The sequence below is a fragment of the Eurytemora carolleeae genome, unplaced genomic scaffold (genome assembly GCF_000591075.1).
Source record: "Eurytemora carolleeae unplaced genomic scaffold, Eaff_2.0 scaffold605, whole genome shotgun sequence".
In the NCBI taxonomy this organism is placed as follows: Eukaryota; Metazoa; Arthropoda; class Copepoda; order Calanoida; family Temoridae; genus Eurytemora; species Eurytemora carolleeae.
This window is the reverse complement of record NW_019396533.1, coordinates 38493-60161: the sequence shown is the minus strand read 5'-3', so window position 1 is coordinate 60161 and position 21669 is coordinate 38493. Positions and strand designations below refer to the sequence as shown.

Genomic DNA, 21669 nt, shown 5'->3' with positions numbered 1-21669 from the left:
TCTTAAAGTCTCTCTCTCTCTTCTTCTGAAAATTACTTCCCATCTTGAGAGTTTGCCAAGTAATTGTATTTTGCTGAGAATCCTTGTATTCTATTCTAACCCTAGACAAAGGATTCAAACTAAACATTCTCCTCTCTCCGCTCTCTTCAGAATATAGAAGAGAAACAAGTTTTAATAATAGGCTCACTAGATACAGGGTTAATAATATACCAGGCTAAACTAGGCTCACTAGATACAGGGTTAATAATGTACCAGGCTGAACTAGGCTCACTAGATACAGGGCTAACCACATAGGATGAGACTTCAGAGACGACTGTACGGAATTTATATGGTCTGTTTCCTTATATTCATGACTCCTTGCAACTGCAAATTTGTGCCTATTGTTGTCAAAACATCTTATAAGCCATTTAAAGGCAGAAGACCTAATCTAACCAAGGAATTGTCATATTTAAAAAGTTACTGTTTAACTGTTTCATCCTTTGTGGGTAACCCTGCACACGTAGGAATTCGTAGAAGCTAGAGTAAAGGGACAAAAAAGAGTTAATTTTCAAAATAGTTTTCTAAATATATATTATTTTAGGTTGGAATTGAGGCAAGCAAAGGTATAGTTGGGAAAAATGAAAGATCCTACCGAAGATATCTCCTCTGCTACAGCCCATACAAGAGGATATATTAGGTTTAATCCTTCTGTAAAGATAAGACCAACAAGACTGAATGCTATTGCTTTATCTCCAATAGTACCTAGAAATACAAGACATGGTTCAGATTCTATTGCTCCGAGAACATCTAGGAGATCAAGCCAAGTTTCACATTCTCCTATTCTAGGGATATCTAGCAGAACAAGACTAGGATCTAGTCCTATTGCTCCAAGAGCATCTAGGAGATCAAGCCAAGGTTTAGATTTTTCTGCTCTGAGAACAAGAGCAGGGTCAAGTCCTAGTGCTTCCACACCATCTCGGAGATCAAGAGAAGTTTCAGATTCTCCTTCTCTAAAGATATCTAGCAGAGCAAGACCAGGTGAAAGTCCTATTGCTCCGAGAGTATCTAGGAGATCAAGAGAAGTTTCAGATTCCCCTTCTCTTAGGGTATCTAGCAGAGCAAGACCAGAATCAAGTCCTACTGCTCCAAGAGCATCTAGTAGATCAAGCCAAGGTTCAGATTTTCCTTCTTTGAAGATATCTAGTAGAACAAGACCAGGATCAAGTCCTATTGCTCCAAGAGAATCCAGCAGATCAAGCCAAGGTTCAGATTTTCCTTCTTTGAAGATATCTAATAGAACAAGACCAGGATCAAGTCCTATTGCTCCAGGAGTAGTTTCAGATTCTCCTGACCAGAGAACATCTAACAACCCAACTCCAGGTTCGCGTCAACTTTGTAAAAGATCATCTAGAACACAAAAACTTGTAACTCTTGCAACTAACAAACCAAAACAAGGTTTAGGTTCTCTAGGCACTGTCAAACACACAAAACCAAGGCGAAGTCCAGTTACCCTTAGTTTGGTGACAGTTTCTGCTGCCCCTGGAGAACCAAACAAAAAAGGGCAAGGCTCTAGTAGAGGAAATCATGGTCCAAGATCTTCTGCAGTCGGAGAAACTAGTGGAACAGGACAAGGTTCAAGATCTTCTGTATCCGGAGAAAGTAACCGAACAAGACAAGGTTCAAGATCTTCTGTATCCGGAGAGACTAACAGAACAAGGCAAGGTTCTGGTTCTTTAGAAACCGGAGAAACAATCAGAACAAGACAAGGTTCAGGTTCTTCTGTATCCGGAGAAACTGGTGGAACACTACAAGGTGAAAGTTCTTCTGTATCCGGAGAAACTAGTGGAACACGACAAGCTTCAGGTTTTTCTGTACCCGGAAAAACTAGTGGAACAAGAGAAGGTTCAGATTCTTTTGTATCCGGAGAAAGTAACAGAACAAGGCAAGGTTCAGATTCTTCTGAATCCGAAGAAACTAACAGAACAAGACAATGTTCAAGTTCTCATGTTTCTAGATCAGCAAGCAGATTGAGTTCTCCTGAAACAATTGCGTCTTCTTCAAGTTCCTTGAGAGACAATCCTAGACTTATCAGGATTAAACCAACCTCTGCTCAGTGTTCTCCTCGAGTAACCCAAAGGACGGATACAGTTTCTCCGGATTCAACCTTCACCACCCCTTCATCCAGACATCACAAGCACAGGGTAACATTTTTCAAAACCATCTCAATACCAGTTTTATTCTGAGAACTTTAAAACGCCATTGAATTCCTTAAAATCGATATTTTACTCAGGATCTGGAAAAGATCAATAAAACTCTAAATCTCCCCTCCATTTTACCAATCCGTTCTAGCGCACAAAACAATTACCTAGAAATGCGGCACTTTCTTATACTACAGTGAGAGCAAGAAAACTATGACATATGAAGACGACGTTAATACAATGTTTAAGTGAATTTGATGTTGTTACAACGCAAATAGCTTTACTATAATAGCATAATTCAATCGTTTGAGTACACTGCCCAATTAAGCTGTGTCTCCTTCTTATTAGTCTACTTAACATTATAACTTGAGTCTTAAAGTTGTTTTCCTCTTCAAAAATGTTCTCGTTCAAGCTGTATATTATCTTTCTCCAGACATTGATAACCAAACCAAACCATTTTGGAATGAATGTTGTCCTCTTTCCTTCGTTTAATATGAAATGTAACAAACGATTTTTACGCGTAACTTGTTTTTATTATTCTTTTTTCGACACAACATTTTTTTTAATAAACAATAAGAAACAAAACGGTTAAAATAACATGATCTTGTTTGCTATAGCCTTCAGTTTTCGGACGTAAAACATTTGAATGTTACGTGCAATTCGTCCATTCGTCCATTCGTCCATTCGTCCATTCGTCCTATCTATATTTTCAATTTATTGACCAATTTCTTATTCATACCACCATAAGTACAACTATAGGTCGTATCTATCTATCTGCACTACTATGGTAAAGCGTAACCATAGTGTGACTATGGTTCTACCTATGGTAGAACGTCTAAGAAATTTGCCTATATGTGTTCTGATATATTAGTATTCAATAACATAAACTCAATAATATTTTGTTTTTTTCAAACTAAATCTAGAAACACGTTTTAGATTTTACATGTACAAGTTAACACCAAAGGTCAAGGCGTTGCAACACTTCAAAGTCGATCCGGTCTTGAAAATTGATGCATAGGTAGAGCTTGCATCCCAGTATACAACATTTTATTTAATCCCAACCTCTTGTGTTTTGTATATGTTATATTCGATAATTTTCAGGTTCCAGTATATCCGGATTTTGAGGTTCCAGTTCCTGCAGTATATCCGGATTTTGAGGTTCCAGTTCCTGCAGTATATCCAGATTTTGAGGTTCCAGTTCCTGCAGTATATCCGGATTTTGAGGTTCCAGTTCCTGCAGTATATCCGGATTTTGAGGTTCCAGTTCCTGCAGTATATCCAGATTTCCTTACATGCGGAGTGTGCCTTCATCACTTTCCACTAGACCATATCCTTCTTTTTATCCAGCATAAATCCGAGCACCTGGAGCCGAAACCCAACCCTCCTGAGAGAAGATCTCCTAAACTCTGCTGCTCCTTGTGCTCTCTATCACCCCGGAGTCCGGATTCATTACTTCATCATCTCAAACAGAACCATAATGTTAAATTGTTTTAGTTTTGTAAAAATAAACAAATTTTCATAAATCGAACCTTCTTATGTAGTCAAAAAATGTATCTGAAATCTAATTTGTTTGAACTTTCTACAGAGATAACCAGAAAACTGGAATAATTGTTGTCATCATTCTTTATTTTGTAATTGTTACAAATGATATGACAAAAATAAAATAATTATTTCACTGTTTTACGGTTAACACGGTACTTTAAACCTTAGTTTTATGGTTAACACGGTTTACTTTAAACCTTAGTTTTCCACCTAGTACCTTAGGCCTGTAAACCTTTGTTCTCCAATCTACTACTTTAAACATGATACCTCAAATATTCAGGGTTACCCGCAAGGGTAGAGACTCCATAGACGACTGTACGGAATTTTTACTAGTTGTTTCCTTATATACATGATCTTCTGCAACTGTAAACTTATTTCTTTCTTGACCAAATCTTTAATTAAGCCATTAAAAGCTAATTCTCCAAGACTTAATTATACCTTGCAGAATCATTATATCTTGAGAGTTCTGGGTCGTCTCTACGGTCTCATTATTTGTGGGTAACCCTTTATTTTAACCCAAACCTCAGTTTTCCATATACTACTTAAAACCTATAAACCTCAGTTTTCCATCTACTACTTTAAACCTATAAACCTCAGTTTTCCATCTACTACTTTAAACCTATAAACCTCAGTTTTCCATCTAGCACATTAAACCTATAAACCTCAGTTTCCATCTACTACTTTAAACCTATAAACCTCAGTTTTCCATCTACTAATTTAAACCAGTAAACTCAGTTTTCCATCTAGTTCATTAAACCTATAAACCTCGGCTTCCATCTACTACTTTAAACCTATAAACCTCAGTTTTCTATCTACTACTTTAAACCAGTAAGCTTAGTTTTCCATCTAGTACATTAAACCTATAGACCTCAGTTTTCCATCTAGTTACATTAAACCTATAGACCTGCTTTCCATCTACTACTTTAAACCTACAAACCTCAGTTTTCCATATACTACTTTAAACCTATAAACCTCATTTTTCCATCTACTACTTTAAACCTTATAAACCTCAGTTTTCCATCTACTACTTTAAACCTTATAAACCTCAGTTTTCCATCTACTACTTTAAACCAGTAAGGTTAGTTTTCCATCTAGTCATTAAACCAATAGACCTCAGTTTTCTATCTACTACTTTAAACCTATAAACCTCAGTTTTACATCTACTACTTTAAACCTATAAACCTCAGTTTCCATCTACTACTTTAAACCTATTAACCTCAGTTTTCCATCTACTACTTTAAACCAGTAAGCTTAGTTTTCCATCTACTACTTTAAACCTATAGACCTTAGTTTTCCATCTACATCTTTAAACCTATAAACCTCAGTTTTCCATCTAGTACATTAAACCTATAAACCTCAGTTTTTCATATACTACTTTAAACCTATAAACCTCAGTTTTCCATCTACTACTTAAAACCTGTTAACCCCAGTTTTCCATCTACTACTTTAAACCAGTAAGCTTAGTTTTCCATCTAGTACATTAAACCTATAAACCTCGTTTTTCATTTACTACTTTAAACCAGTAAGCTTATTTTTCCATCTAGTACATTAAACCTATAAACCTCAGTTTTCCATCTACTACTTTAAACCTATAAACCTCAGTTTTCCATCTACTACTTTAAACCAGTAAGGTTAGTTTTCCATCTAGTCATTAAACCAATAGTCCTCAGTTTTCTATCTACTACTTTAAACCTATAAACCTCAGTTTTCCATCTACTACTTTAAACCTATAAACCTCAGTTTTCCATCTACTACTTTAACCTATAAACCTCAGTTTTCCATCTACTACTTTAAACCTATAAACCTCAGTTTTCCATCTACTACTTTAACCTATAAACCTCAGTTTTCCATATACTACTTTAACCTATAAACCTCAGTTTTCCATCTACTACTTTAAACCTAAAAACCTCAGTTTCCATCTTCTACTTTAAACCTATAAATCTCAGTTTCCATCTACTATTTTAAACCTATAATTCTCCTTAGATAAGAATTCATTTTTATTTGTTATTATATTTTGATGATCATAAAATTGTTTGGATTCGTTCAGAAGAGGTTATAGTATATAGAGGGACTATGTGAAAGTGTCTTCTGTCATTTGAATGTTCAAATTAAACCAAACGTTAGGTTTGTTCCAAGGAAACTACGGAATCCTTCTATATAAAGCAGCATATTGGCTAAAATTCGAGATAAAAAAATTGTTAACAAATATTTTAAGTAAAATTGCAAATATTTTTGGAGAAATTTAACTATTTTCAAGTTAGCTAGCAACATTTATATACTTAAACTATACCAAAGTGTGTTAATAAAAAGAATTTTATTCCTGAACCCTCTTAATTTCTGAACTATTCATGCGCTTAAAAATCATCAAGTTATGTAAATAACCCTGAGACAAAATGATTCCCCCCCCCCCAAAAAAAAATGACCAGCAGCAAAAATTGTGCATTTAAAAATTTTAGAATTCAGTGTTTCAAGACGAATATTTTGGTCCCATATCGACATATTTTGAAAAAAAAATATTTACAAAACGTGTTTCGCTGAATGAATTTTGAATTAAGAAAAAACATTTGCATCTTCGTTTACCATTTTATTACAGAAACGTGTAAGACACGTGCTGAAAGGATCTGAACATTTTTTCTACGGGCACCCTTAACGTAAATATACAGAACATAAAATTTTTTTTTTTTTTTTTGTAAAAAATCTATATTTTCTAATAATTCACGGTTTCCACAATCCACATTTTGCAGAATGATTAATAAAGCTCATTTAAAAAAAAAAGTTAGATATCACAATGAAGAGGACTTCATCCTCTCTCCTTCCTTCTCCTTGTTCTGTATCTTCTCCAGAACCTGGAAAATATCCAAACCTTCTCCGAACGGAACCCCGTGTCCCTTCTCCAGTCCTAGTGGATTACTGGGGGTGATGCAATCACTGTTCGGTTCTTTCCGTAGGACTGTATCTATATCCACACTGGAGAAGAACGCAGTAATTGCCGGGAGGTTGTTTAGCCCGAGGCTGGCAGCTACGTGGGACCTGACCAGGAGGTTGGAGAGATGGAGAGCGAGGGCAGCCTTGTACCTGTCCTCGGATCGAACCATGTATCTCACCTCGTCATGAATGCTGATTACAAATCGACCCTAAAACATTATTTAGAAAAATAAACTTAAAACTTTAATTAGCAATCAAGGAATATGGAATAGAAGGGAGATATAACTGACGCGGCCCGCCCTACCATATGATTTATATACATGTTTTGCAGACGGCACTTCATTTGAAAAAGAAATATTTGTCTGATGTACAATTACCGCGTATATAATAACCTATTCTAAATATTTCTTATACAAATGGAGTACCCCTATCTCCCTTCTATTCCATACTCCTTGTTAGAAATTAGTTGAAAAACAATTCCTGATCTACACTGCCATGACTAGCAGCTGAATCAACCCTTTTTATCTAAATCATCATTTTCCTTTCCCTTTTTACGTCGATTCCATTAAATTCTTTAAGACACAAAATTTTATTTCCTTTATTTTATGCACAGCAGATTGATTAAACGGAATTTGTGTTACAAGAAGATATGTAAGGTTATGTAAGGTTTCAAAAGGAAAAAAATAAAACTATTAAAATTTGAAAGAAGGTTGAATTAGTTTTGAGTTTCTGATTCCACACTACACCTGAAGAATTTGGAAGGATATGTATTATATCGAAATATATTTTCTAGCTTAGTTCCAGCAATTTTTTTTCGAAGCAGTCTTGACTCTCTACCAACAAGGGAATAGCTAAAGAATTTGTTTTTTTTTCCTCTTGAAAATTGGGGGGGGGGGGGTCAACTATATATATGTGATTATCTACCTTGATATTAAACTGGATAAAGAACCACTCTATACTAGAGAGGAGAAGATGAAGAAAGTCTACCGCAGTACTCTGAACCACCCAGTTTATCCGGGATGGAAGATAGTTCCGTCCGATCAGGCGTGAATCCAGAGCTTTAGAGATATTTGCTCCTGAAAATATCTAGTTTAAAGGGATTGATGCAGTAATTTAAAGAGACTCTTTATTTCAAAAATGCCATCAAGGATTTACAACACATCTCTTTTTAAGCACTAAAGGCCAGGGGAAGGACTAAGTTTGTTAAATGTCAGTATGAAAAATTACGGTTTTTAACTTCTAAAAATTTGCCAAGGCGGCCTTAAAACCAAAAAATAACATCAGTGCTTAGGATCCGGATGATTTTGGCTTCCTGGATCCGGATCCGCAAATATATGCGGATCCACGGATCCGGATTCAAGGGGTAAAATATCAACCAAAAACTGCAAAAAAAACTTTTTTACTCCTAAACCAAAATCTGAACTTTTGAAAAAGATAAGAATTTCCTCATTTCTGAATGGTTCATCAAGTTTTAGGATAAAAATAAACGAAAAAAAATAAAACAAAAAATTTGAAAATTATTTTTTGTTAAAGAAATTCAGTAAATCTTAAAGAAATGGCCTGGATCCGGATCCAGGATCCGGATCCGCATCAAGATTAAATGGATCCTAAGCACTGAATAACATAATTACCAAGTACAGGAGTTTTGGGGAACGTGGACATAGCAATCTCTTCTAATTTGTTGAAAGTATGAGACTCACTACCACCAAACCAAATCGTCTGCTGAACCAAGGAGTTTAACACGTCAAAGTCGGACTGACTGGTTTCACCGAACTTCTCCTCCAGGTACAGATAGAACTCGCGTAGTTTCCCGTCATCCAGGAGAACCGGAGATACAGTTGAGATGGTAGATCCTGTAAACTGTTGATATAAAGATACTGCCTCCTCGGTAAGTTGATGAACTAGTATACTGGATCCTTTATGGTTGATCATTTTACTCTCTTCAATCACTCGGTTGATAAAAAGCATCTTTTTGGCCAAAATATTCATCATTTTCTTGGAAACCATAGAACCATGATATTCCTTCTCCTCCTGGAACAGGAAATCGTACAACCATTTTCCTTTCTCGTTTAGTTTATATCCTCTCAACCCCTTGGTTTGCTCGTACATATGTCGAGCCCGGGACATAACCTCGCTCTCAGTTAGATCCGGGTTGAACTGTTTGAGAAGCAATCTTGCAAACTGTTCTCCTGCTCCGTAGATCCTGGCATAGTTCAAGATTTTAGCCTGATCTCGGGATACCTGAGCAGCGCTAGCGGTTTTACTATGAAGGTCGGTGCCCTTTGATCTCTCTCCCTGGAGACTCATCCAACCCAGAGGAGTAGAACCGTGTCCTCCGCATTCAGCATCTCCGAGTATACTTGCTAACCACAGCTCCTGACTGTCCACATCTGCGCCGACAAAATGGAACCCAGGCGGAGCACGGATGGCGGTTTTGAGTTCTGACCCGACTCGGTCTTTTCTCGCGTTGCTCGCAGTAAGCCAGGTTTTCTCCACAGCTCTTCTTGTGACAGTTCCAGATACAACTAAGGAAGGAAAAATGATACTGTAAACATTATCAGATTTGAAGGCTGGATCGGAAGTGACGCAATCAGGTAAATTCTCCGAAGGCAGGTCAACCTTAACCTGCTCTAGTAATCTATCCTTAGCATTTCTCCAGTAGGCCAGCTGAGAACTAGTCTTCAGCAGTTCTCCGGCAAGATTTTTTATTTTGGATGCAAGAGCGCCACCTTCTCCACAAGCGGAGAGAAAGTCTTTCCCTAGAGGATTTCCAACCCTGAACCTGGGACCGTTCTTGTGAGGTAGTTTGTAGAAAAGTACTCCTGGTAATCCGATATAATTGGATAGGACGAACTACCGTTCTTGTGAGGTAGTTTGTAGAAAAGTACTCCTGGTAATCCGATATCTTTCCCAACCTCAGATTTATCGGGTTTACCTGGTTTTTTCAGATATTTATTATCTGAATAGTCAGGAATCTGATCTACAAATATATCCGTTGGATCCGTGCTTCTCACACTCCTCCAGTTCTCAAGGGTACCCAGATACTCTTTTAATGGAAACCTCGTCTCCATTTCTCCATTTTCAATCGACTCCATAATGGTCTCCGCATTTGGTGTAGGTGCGAGGTATCCCCACTTCTCAGTTTTATCAAAATGCAAAGGAAACCCTTTCCAGGTCAGTTTAAGGATCTTCGGCACAACCCGTTTACTGGTGGAGATATTCAGGAACACTCGTCCGTCCTCTTCATCCGCTAGATCCTGGAACCAGGATGGGAACTTGTTCTCCTTGTCGGTCAGCAGTTCGTCCGTTTTCAACTTGTCCAGGAACTTTCTCTTCTTTGTCCTGAGACTAGCAGGTTTCCAGTCTAAATCCCAGAGCCAAGGATCCTGGGTATATCTTGTATCCTTGATCAGTGCAGCAGCCAACCGTACTTCAGTCTCCAGCTGTTCAAGCATAGTTTTCTCGAGCACATCGTAGGCAGCATCAGCATCTTCCAGATATCTAGAGAATAGTATACAGGGTTATTCACAAAAGGATGAGACTTAAGAGACGACTGTACGGAATTTGTTCAGCTTATTTTGTTAAATTCAGGTTCCCAGAACCTTTAAAATTGATTCTTTCTTTTTGAAATCTTTTTAAATGTCATTTAAAGACTATGTTTGAGATAGAAACCCAAATTTAAACTTCAAATAGCTATTGGGTTTCAGGGCGTCACATCCTTTGTGGGTAACCCTGTAATCAAAGATGAGTAGAAAGTTATTCAAATTCCTCGTGAGGAATTAAACATATTCACTAATGAGAGATTAGTAAATAAATCAGCTGAAACATATTTTTAAATAGAAAAACAGGAAACATCATGGCACTTACCTACCTATTCCAACAGTTGTTTGTGGGTAGAAAAGATGTCGACATGGTTAACATACCACTTAGAGTTACAGGATGTGGACAAGCCCGGAGAAATTTTGGAATGAGAACTTTGGAAACATCCAGGGTTGCAAGAACATCTCCGGCACAGTAATTAAGAAGGTTCGGTATATCTTGCCGGAGCTCTGCCAGGGAAAGTTTTACAAAAGAGTCTCTAACATCCTTTTCAATCCTGTTCTCCGGGTTGCAGTAGAACTGATGGACATCAGCCAGACTATTCATAGAGGTCTGCTTGAGCCAGGTTGGTTTCCCGTCCTCTTCCATATTTTTCTCCGCCTGTTTCATCATACGCTGACTACTTGTCATCCCGCTCATGGCAATATGCATAGACATGGTGTCCATGAACCTTGTTCCAGACCTATCCAACCTGTATTCGTCTCCGATACGGATTCTATCATAGGATACATTATGCCCGATCACCACTTTAACAGAGGAATCGGATCCGAGTGGGATCATGGAGTCCGGGGTCATCCTTGACGGAAATCCGTCGGCGAGAAAATGCGGAGAGAGCCAGGCGTACCAGGCCTGAGAGGAACAAGCTACAGCCATCACAGCTCTAGGATCAGTTTTCACACTCACTTCAACATCGAAAACTGTGGCAGGTTCTGAAAACAAGATTTAGGAATAGTAAACGATAGTTTAGATCACACTTAGTGCTTCAAAATATTTCTATCAAACCTGAACTGCAAGCGTAATTTCAAATGCCCCACCATGCAAATAGGGCAATGCCCGATTAACACCAGTACCCTTTAATCCTTTGGTTGTTCATCGAGTGCTGAGAGCTACGTTTGTATATTACCCAAATAGTGTTTAAATTGCTACTTTTGAACTCAAGCGGGTTTAAAAATTCGACAGTTAAAGTTAATATTTATATTATGTTACTTCTAGAAGGTAATTGTTATATTTCTGAAATATAACAAAAAGTTTCACATTTACAAGCGTAACGTTTGTGTAGATTAATAACACTATCTCCGACATTCTTAGTCATAAAGGTACTGTTGCAAATCGGACACGACACTCTACAGATGGAAGTTCACCTGAATTCACGTCTAGAGTCTCTTATAGAGAAAAAAAACCTTTCAAGGGAAACAGAACTTAAAGGTTTAGATTAAAGTCCATTATTGTCAATTGAAAATAGGCGAAATTATCTACTTTCGTGAAAGACCCTAATATTTTGTCGTTTTACGAGTTTTACCTAAAGGATAATTAACTTTCTCTACAGATCCATCAAACCCGTATCTCGTCCAACCCGGCTCTATTCTCCAATACACAGGAGCCGGGGGAACCTCAGCTTGTAACAGCGGGCTCAGGACGGAGAGGTAGGGTTGCGTTTGCTCTTTACCAATCTTGGAGAAATGGTCAAGTACATTTCGTCCTTTCAAGTTAGGAAGAAGATCCGTAATCTCCGGCAAATCAATCTTTAATCCGGGAGAATTTAAACCAAACTTCTCAAGTTCTGAAAGAGAGGATTCAATGAGATCCTCGTCCAGAGGTTTCGATTTGACTCCGAGGAATAACCTTCGATTTAATTTCTCTGGTAGGAGATCAACTCCGAACCTGTTCAGGTCTCTAAGTGTTCTATAAGAATTAAACTTTCTGTGAACAAAACTTAAACTAATCCGTCCCACCAACTCCGCTTTAAAGAGTAAAAAAGCCATTTTATCGACAGTGCTAACTCACTGATTTGAACTCTTCTCCTGTCGGTTTTTGAACCATATTTCTGAAATTATGTAAACTAAACGTTTTGATTTTTATTATTATGTCCTCGTATATTCTTCCATCTCATTAACCTGGCAGGGTCTAGTAAAGGAAATCTCTCCTGTAAAGCCTCAATATTCACATCAGGAAATCTTCGAACTATTTTGGCGGCCTGAAACAGAAAAAAATTAATTGGATAGGACGAACTTAAAAAATTAATTGGATAGGACGAACTTAAAAAATTAATTGGATAGGACGAACTTAAAAAAATAAGGTTTTTTAAATCTACAAATTAGCAGCTTTTTTCTTCTGCCTCAAATTAAAAATAAAAATCAGCCATATTTGATGACAAAAATAAACTCATGAAAATGGGCGGTTTTTTGTCGCATTCCAGAGATAAAATGACAGGTATTTGTCGCCTTTAAAAAAAGACCGGTGTTTGTCGCTTAAAAAAAAAAATGGAACTCCATAAAAATCAAGTTGTCCCCATCATCTCCTCCAATAAACACAAAAATCCTTACATCTCTCATCTCCATCAGAACTTTATGGTTCTCTCTTCTATTAATCTTCTCTTGGTATTTACCAAGAAATTCTTGAACGTACGGGTTCATACTGCAACCATATCTAAACAACAATATTAATTTTTTAATATATCATCAAAAATTGTGTTCTATTTTGTAGTTCATCCAGATTAAAGTAAGTTCCGTCCAATCAAAAGGTTCGAATTTCTTCTTTTTTGCTTTTGACTATTCTAAATGGCATCTTTGTAGATTCTGTTTTGACTTAAATATAGTACATGCGGGTTGGTACTGCCAAAATAGATTATTAAGTACAATAGGTGGCTGTGGCAATTATTATACACGACGTCACAAGTGTCAAATATAACAAGGAAATTTTTTTTTCTCATATTATTTGACATGTTTTCCAGGATTAAATAAAAAGTGTAAAAACAAAAAATAAAGATCACATAAAATTGCACTTATTTTACTGTAAGATGAGCACTTAATTAAAAAATTTATCACTAATATTAATAATTTTGTCGGACACAAAAACTGAGTTGACACTTGTGACGTAAGAATACAGCTGTACTGCCCACATACTTTCAGAATACAGCTGTACTGCCCACATACTTTCAAATGACTTTCCATTTATAGAGTAACATGTCCGATTCACAACGGTATCCAAGGATAAACAAGATATTTGTGATTTCGCTATATAAAAATAGTGTTATCTCTTAAAGTGCCATGCTTCTCGCTAGAAAATCGACGATATCTTCCACGTTTTTGATTAAGATAAAAAGGATTTGGTCTTGAATCGGGCATGACCACTTTTAAATGGAGAATCCCTTAAACATAAACTGACTTGTGTCTAAGAAATCTTCTGTAAGGAGCGTTGACAATTGCTGGTAGAGCATGCTCTACAGGTTTATAAGGAACAATACGGCCCAGGGCATCTCTTCGGAAAAATCTATCTCGTTCTCCTAAATATCAGTTCAATATTTTCTTAAAAATTAGTTTAGCGTGTTTTAAAAAGTCAATTTCTTTCCTCCTTCTTGATATTATTTTTAGGTCTTTTCAATCAACGAAAAGTCTTAAAAATTTCTTATATCATTTTAAAATTATAATTTCAAACTATGCTTAAGAAACTCCAAAATTCTTTTTATTTTTATTTTTGGCGATCCAGATTTGCATGGAAACTAAACTTTCTATATAAAAGTCAACCCACATAAGTTTAAATCAACCTAAGAACATCCCCGTGGTTCTATCGAGTTCCCAGATCAAAATTTGAGTCAAATCGGTAAAAACCCTATTTATACATAATACATAAGAAGAAGCTACACTAAGACCAGATTTAGAAACTATAGATGCATGTCCGATTTACAACGATACCCTTTAAATCTTTGTTTGATCAAGGATTAAGGATTTCGTAGATAATCCTATTCATCTAGCGGGAAATTAAGTGTTAAGAAACCGCGCGAGTGTACACTAGCACGGAGAGTACAGTGTACACTGTACCTTCGAGTCTCCCGGCACCTAATCTTCAGCTATACAAATGAGGGTATCTCCCTCATCATTGTCCGGACAAAGGTTCAAAAGGGTACCGTTGGGAATTGGACATGCCCCTCTCTATAAGTGGAAGGTCCATTTACAGTCCCTTAATGAAGAAGAAGGTTGACCTGTAATTCCAACTTCAAGTTGATAATATGCTCGATTTCTCTCCTTTACAACTTCTTCCAGATTCTCCATACTCTCTTCAACCTGATCAACAGGACTAATTCAATGGATAATACAGAACTAACTACATGATCAACCGGACTAAATCAGAGGATTTAACAGCGCAAACTACCTGATTAACCGGACTAAATTACTGGATTATTCACTATAAAGAGCAAACAACTTGATAAACCGAACTAATTCTGTGGATTATACAGAGCTAACTAAGTGATTAACCAAACCAAATCATCGATAACACAGCGATATGACCACCTATAAAGTTATAAACCAGACTAATTCAGCAATGATCAATCGGACTAAATCAGAGAATGGAACAACGCTGACAACCTAATTATCAGGAAAAAATCTTGTTTATAAATGAACATTGATCAACCGGACTACATTAGATGATTATAAAGAGACATGTAATCAACCAGACAATAATCAGAAGTTAAAAACGTTCAATCAAACTAATTAGTGATCAACCCGACTAAATCAGATGATTAAACACAAAAACAGTAAACTAACGAACGAACAAGACTAAATAACAGATGAAAAACAAACAATTTAATCATCTGGACTAAATCGGTGAATTAAGTAAAAAAAAAAACTAATCTGATCAAAAAATTTCAAGAGTTTAAGTATTTACAACCATCAGTGTACTTTGAATTCAATAAGAAGATACAAATAGTCGAAATTTAAATTTCACAATAAATGACAGTGAAAAATACTGGAAAAGGTTGCATTTCTATAAAAATAAATTTGGTAAAAAAAATTGAGATGAGAAAAATTTGTAGTCCACCAGTCAATATGGCTGGGTTGAAATGTTAAATTACAGAACAAATATCTGAAACCTACCTTATCCTTTCTCTCCGGGTTAGGCATAGCTACATATTTATCCTGGTAGGCAGCCTCCATGGTGAGAAGCATGTTCCTCTCCTTTAACAAGACAAACCAGAGCTTGTGCAGGTCGGAGTTACTCTTGAGCCGGAGCTCGTCAGGTTTCCAGGCTCGGCCTACACGGATCTACCCAACCCAGTTTTCAGATAAAAGTTAACAGACTTTTTTTTAGCCTAAAGGGACTCTAAATTTAAATGTAGGCATGCTCAACTCACAATACTACGTAACCGTTTATTTGATCAAAAATGTGGAAGATATTGTCGTTTTTTTTTGCATAAAAACTGGCAAATTTCCTCCATTGTCTCTGCAAGCCACTTTTTTCAGGGAAGCCACAATTAGAATAATCAATTTTGGAAGTTATTAAGATTGATATCTCATCTATTCTTGCTCAAACATAGCTTTTAAGGATATGGATGTAATATGAGTATAACCTATCAAAACGAAGAGTCACTGGAATTTCCCGTTGAATATTTTTTTTTGGTGGAGGGGATGGTTTCTTCAAGTTTTAAACTTACAATAATGACATTTAAATCAAGTGAAACAATCAATGATCCTAAAATTAATTAACATTTTTAATGAATTAAAAAAATGAACGAATAAGTATGCAAAACCAACAAAAAAATGTTAACCCAGAAAATCTAATTGTGCATTACAAATTGTTACTTTTTAAAACAAATCCCAACCCTACACTCTATCGCATTTACATAATTTTCTTCTCAATATATTTCGCCAAAAACATTGGCATCATCAGAAGTTCGTCCTATAATATTAAAGATATAAGCAAAAAATATTTTTTTTTTAAGACAATGAATATATAAAATAAATAATAATAAGAAAACAACTTAAATAAACAAATAAAAGAACAAGAAAAGTACAAGGAAATTGTGTATTGTGTAACCTTTACCACAGTGTTTCGGATCCGGATCCGGTCGGATCCGTATCATTTGGTCGGATCCGGATCCGGATCAGGAAACGTTGATATGGATCCGGGTAGCGCCAAAAATTAACCAAAACCATGGAATAAATAAATCAAAATGGTTCGTAAATGTATTATTTACATGACGAAAATTTTTCAAAATTATCTTTAATAATTTAATGCTTACATTTATATAATAGTAATGACGACATTTTTAACTTTAAGATTACTATAGTTTATAAATTATAACCTTGCATAACATTTAATAGGGAAAATCCGATTCACAGAATCAAAAGTTACCTCGGATCCATCATCACGGATGCGGATCCGCGGATCCGGATCCGAATCAAAATGATATGGATCCGAAACACTGCTTTACCATAAGGAATTTTTTAAATGAATAATGTCAAAACACATAAAACTTGAAGAGACAAGAAAAAAAAAACTAGAAAACCGTACCTTGCTCGTTTGAAGAGTATTGAATGACAGGAAAAGGACATAATTCTTTAAAAAACCGGTTTCATTTCGAGGAAAGAAAAATATCCCGACCAAACCAATTTTAGTTTTCAAATCTGCTGATAAAACTGTTCCTTATCTTCACCTCTCATCTTCTCTTCTTCAAAGAACTCATCCAACCCTCTCCGGTGTGTGGTAGTACTGAAGAATTGGGATACCGGAGCAAACCTTAGTCAAGGGAATATAATACACTAGAAAAAGGGAGGACGCACAATAGTGTGAAATAAATACACATCACACATAAACTTGTGAAATAGAAAGACGAAATTCTTTTGTATGTTGTATGTTGTTATCAGGCAATTAGTTTAACCAATAGCTTAAAAGTTACCTTAATAAATTAAATAGGTTCGTGTGCACTGTGTTCCATGTTCATTGTATCATTCAAAATCATAAAATTAGCCTTTTCCGCAGTTTTAGGAGTTCTTCTGTACATTGAAACTTTATATAATAAGATAATCAGATATCACATTCAGACATTTGCGGGAAGATGTTGTAACCATATTTGTCCATTTTAAATGAAATTATATTTCCCAACCTTTTCTGTACTCTACTTTGCACCCGGAGCTGTTGGAAAAATCCGACCAACAAGGAACTCATTTCTCTGCAAAGAATAAAATGCCATAAATCACAAAGCGTGACGATTACTCACCAGAGGAACGAAAAAAATTATGACTTTTGTGTCTCAGAATTCATATTTTTCATTTGTGAACGTGAATACGGAGATAAATATCAGAAGAAGATAAGAACGGAAAACTTGAGTCTAGGACCTAGTCCAGATCATCGGTAGAGGATGGAGGTGGTTTAGGAGTAGATGCAGGTTCCTCTCCTCCCATTCCTGGCATACCTCCCATACCTCCAAACCCGGGGAATCCTCCCATACCCGGCATTCCTCCCATACCTCCCATACCAGGCATGCCCCCCATACCTGGCATGCCAGGCATACCGCCCATACCCCCTCCGACCTTGGAGGCCAATTTGGCTGCTAGTGCCATAACCTTAGGGTTCCCCTGGTACTTCATGATGTTGGCGGGGTTGGAGGTGATATCCTGGAACGCTTTAGCGACCTCGGGATCCGCTAGGGCGGCCATAAGCTCAGGATCATTAAGAATACCGCCGAGTCCCCCCATACCACCGGGCATACCGCCCATTTCATCCTCATCATCCTGCATTAGTCAGAGTTAAACATCACAAAAAAGTGAGAATATCAAGGAATTATCAAAATTCTTTTTAAAACTTGTATTTTCCCTTTTCTTGAGAAGGTAGTCTTTGTTTCACATTTTTTCTATGTAGAAACCATGGTGCATAATATGCAGTATGGTGTTGGGGTTCATCTTGAGATTTTATGGCCGGTGTAACCCTTCACTTTGTGGCAGATTTCATGAACTAACAAGACTATTTATGGAAGATTATGCTGTTCAAAAGCATTTTTTCGAATCTATTGGTGTACAATCTTCACCAAGATTAAGTCTTGATGAACCCCTGGCCTTGTGCCAAAAAATTAAGTTATTGGGGGGGGGATGGGGGGTTGAGAGATTATGATACAGGGATGAAACAGGATTGATATACCTGAGAAGCTCTAGCAGCAGCGGCGGCAGCTCTAGCCTCCTGCGCCTTCTTAATCCTCTCCTTCTTCTCAGCCAACTCCTTGGCGGCCTGTTTACGCTCCTTCTTCCTCTCGTGCTCCTCCAGCTTCTTGGCGTTGGGTGTCACCTCCCTCAACCATTCGTCCGCCTGAATATGTTTAAATCATGAAATAAATCAATGATATTTTTCCTACTTTTTCTGGTTAATAGAGCGTTAAATAAATAAATATTCTAATCATCTATTATTCTTATCAAAATTATTAAAACTAATAACATAATAAAATTTTAGTTTTCAATATTCTTTTCAAAGAAGCTCAAAAAAGTGGTTTAAATCTTACTAAATACCAGGGGTGTATATTAGTTGTGAGACTCGTATTCCCCCCTTTTCAGAATAATATTTTTTCCCCAAATCACCAGGGGTGTATATTAGTTGTGAGACTCGTATCCCCCCCCCCCTTTCAGAATCATATTTTCCCCCCAAATTCACAACTTAAAAACAGGTATATTATGTAGGTTTCTGAAGTCCGCACAATCTTCGAAGAAAATATACACCCCTGCTAGATCCGCATCCATTTGGTCTTGACACGTATCCGGATTCGGATTAAAATAATGGAAGGGATCTTAATAAGCGAATCCGGATCCATTTTTACAGAAGAAATTTTTAGGATTTTCTTAGTATAATGGAGCGTTTTGGTGCCCTTAAAAGGTCAACTTCAAGGCCCCCCCCCCCCCTTAGTTTTTTAATCATTTCTGATAATGTTTTTAAATTTATTTTTTGTGAGTTTTTTTCTTCCCTCTTCCCCCTTTTCCCTTCCCTCTTCCCATCTTCCTGAGCTCTTCTCCTTTTCCCTTCCCTCTTCTCTATTTTCTCTTTCCTTTCCCCTTTCCTTTTTTCCTTGTATCTTCAATTTTACCCAAACCCAATGAAAGCTCATATTTTTGCAAACAGAACAATATACACCCCTGTTAAATACTTTATTATGACTAAATAGATCCTATTAATATGAACATTTTTACAAATTCATTAATCTTCTGATTAGACTGCAAAAACCATGATTTATCAAAAGGTACAATAACAAGATTTCATGACATCTAACACCTAGAATCCATTTTCGAATCAAATTGATGCAAGAACTCCAGAAATATTCAATACTCCTAATGCAAAATTATTTGAGGGGGGGGGGAGTGTTCAAGAAATCAAGAAAGTGTCTACAACTCTGATCAAATCATCACAAACCTGCTCATCGAAATCAATCTTGCAAGCTGTTCTAAGATCCTTGGCGGCCTCGGCGAAGTTGCCAAGGAGGCGATGGCATCTTCCACGGAATTTGTACGCGGTCGCATTGTCAGGGTTCAGTTCAATAGCTCTAGAATACACAATTGAAAATCTAAAAATTTGAAAAATTGGTCGAGAAATTTAAAATACAAAATATGGAATTCAGTTAGGGTTAAAATATCAAGACTTAAATAAAATAATTGAAAATCCCGAAAAAAGGTGTAGTGGGGAAAGGTGTAGTGGGGAAAGGTGTAGTGGGGAAAGGTGTAGTGGGGAAAGTGTGGGAAAAATATGTTCTGATTTTAACAAAATTTCTCTAGTATTCTCAAACCATATTTCCTTATATTTTAATGAAAACTTCATCAATCACTCTTATTGAAAACATACATAACATCTGATGGTAAAAATAAATTTACCTATAAAATATAAACCCCAGGAGGGAAGGGGTATCCTAAATCCCCACCCCCAAGAATAGATCTTAACAATTTACCTGGTGCAGTCTCTAACACATGCCCTCGGCTTATTCAGCTTGAGGAAGCATGTTCCACGCTTTGCAAACATTGCAGCAGAGTTGGGGTTGAGTTTGATCGCATTGGTGAACAGCTCAATAGCTTTCTCCCACTCACCCTGATCAATTACTGTTAGTTTTATTCTCATAAAAAGAAATTTTTCTATGAACTGTATTACAATTAATGATTTGCAATTTTATAAAACCATTTTTTAGTAATAGAGTGAAATTTTATTTTCTGACAATAACTTAAATACATTAACTAGAATGCCTTTTTATTATTTAAACAGTACTCTCCCAACACACTCAATGCTTCAAAATTTGGCAAAATTGTAAACTAAACTTTTACATTATGATGATTTTTTTAAAATGAATGTAGCTATTAATTTTTTAAAAATATCGTAATTTGTTAGTAAAAAACACAAGAAGAGTTTAAGTTAAAAAAAGTTTGACCTCAGAAAATGTTCCCATGGCACTGCTCCTGGCCTCATCAAACTGCTCCATCTCCTCGTCCGTCATCTCCTTCTTGTCTGGGTCTCCCATCTCATGAGGCTCCTCGGTGTCAGGGTTCTCCAAGACTCCGTCCATATCAAGCTCAACATCACTCTCGTCACTGCTCGCCTCACCAGCATCCTTTAGAACAATATTAATATTAGGGTCAGAGTAGGTTTCTTGTATGAACAAGGACCGTCCTTGTGGTATTTTGTGGGACGATGTCTCATTTTACTAGGATGCACACAGTCAAGACGTCCTCAGAGCCCGAATCCGTATCTGCGAAAACCAAATAAAAAGTATAGTAAAATAGATTAAGTACAGACACCTATACTTTGGGTGATATCTGACGGACAAACACTATAGAGTATGTAGACATACAAAGTACGTCTTTAATATGACCGTTAATTTGGGACGACTTGGGCTCTGATCGCCAATTTTCGTGTTTTCAAGAAACGGACACCTAATTAATATGAGAATTGAGAACTTTAAGCAGCAACATGACATAATAGTCCTTTGGGATCAATTAAACATAAGAAACAATATACTTAATACGTAATAAATTTATGGAAAAGTAGCAAGGGGAGTGGTATGAAAATACATACCCCTCCCCAAATTTCTACATAGTGAAGGTCCAAAAAATCGTATACCAGGATGGACCCAATACCCGTTATGTTGGCAAATACCTCAGTCTCCATATTTTCTTGTTCCGCTTGTTTTGGTTTCCCTTGCTCTGCCGGTTTATCTGTTTTTTCCTCCGGTGGCGGAGTGGGTAAATTGGCACCGAAAGATTCCAAGAAATCTCGGAAAAATTTAAGTTCAGGTTTGTGAAGAATCTCAGGCTTGGTTCGACACAGAAGGATAAATCCTTTTAACTGCTCAACGGCAGAACTTGGTAAATCAAAGGACATCGACATTTTTAATCTAAATGGATAAAATATATTATAGAAAATGTGATTGTTTACTTAAATGAAAAGTGAACATATTTTTACAGAAATT

At 36.6% G+C, this 21669-nt stretch overlaps 4 protein-coding genes across 4 annotated transcripts; 1 reads left to right on the top strand and 3 right to left on the bottom strand.

The window, feature by feature from the left end:
- The first annotated feature begins 584 nt into the window (after positions 1-584).
- LOC111704984 (serine/arginine repetitive matrix protein 2) lies at positions 585-3681 on the top strand. Its single transcript, XM_023477395.1, has 2 exons — positions 585-2180; positions 3279-3681. Exons 1-2 carry the CDS (start codon positions 618-620, stop codon positions 3669-3671), a joined length of 1956 nt encoding a protein of 651 aa, XP_023333163.1. The 5' UTR covers positions 585-617; the 3' UTR covers positions 3672-3681.
- A 2617-nt stretch (positions 3682-6298) lies between these two features.
- On the bottom strand, positions 6299-12248 carry LOC111704981 (DNA polymerase subunit gamma-1). Its single transcript, XM_023477392.1, has 6 exons — positions 11764-12248; positions 10516-11173; positions 9535-10145; positions 8276-9466; positions 7569-7720; positions 6299-6853 (listed from the first exon to the last, which is right to left on the bottom strand). Exons 1-6 carry the CDS (start codon positions 12224-12226, stop codon positions 6503-6505), a joined length of 3426 nt encoding a protein of 1141 aa, XP_023333160.1. The 5' UTR covers positions 12227-12248; the 3' UTR covers positions 6299-6502.
- A 37-nt stretch (positions 12249-12285) lies between these two features.
- LOC111704983 (39S ribosomal protein L47, mitochondrial) lies at positions 12286-17431 on the bottom strand. The gene is made up of 7 exons (XM_023477394.1): positions 17347-17431; positions 16886-16979; positions 15338-15505; positions 14443-14524; positions 13629-13746; positions 12788-12890; positions 12286-12438 (listed from the first exon to the last, which is right to left on the bottom strand). The coding sequence occupies exons 1-7, from the start codon at positions 17406-17408 to the stop codon at positions 12304-12306; spliced, it is 762 nt and encodes a 253-aa protein (XP_023333162.1). The 5' UTR covers positions 17409-17431; the 3' UTR covers positions 12286-12303.
- LOC111704982 (FAM10 family protein At4g22670) lies at positions 17412-21621 on the bottom strand. The gene is made up of 6 exons (XM_023477393.1): positions 21357-21621; positions 20632-20811; positions 20161-20297; positions 19632-19761; positions 18378-18542; positions 17412-17974 (listed from the first exon to the last, which is right to left on the bottom strand). Exons 1-6 carry the CDS (start codon positions 21585-21587, stop codon positions 17579-17581), a joined length of 1239 nt encoding a protein of 412 aa, XP_023333161.1. The 5' UTR covers positions 21588-21621; the 3' UTR covers positions 17412-17578.
- Positions 21622-21669: the final 48 nt, after the last annotated feature.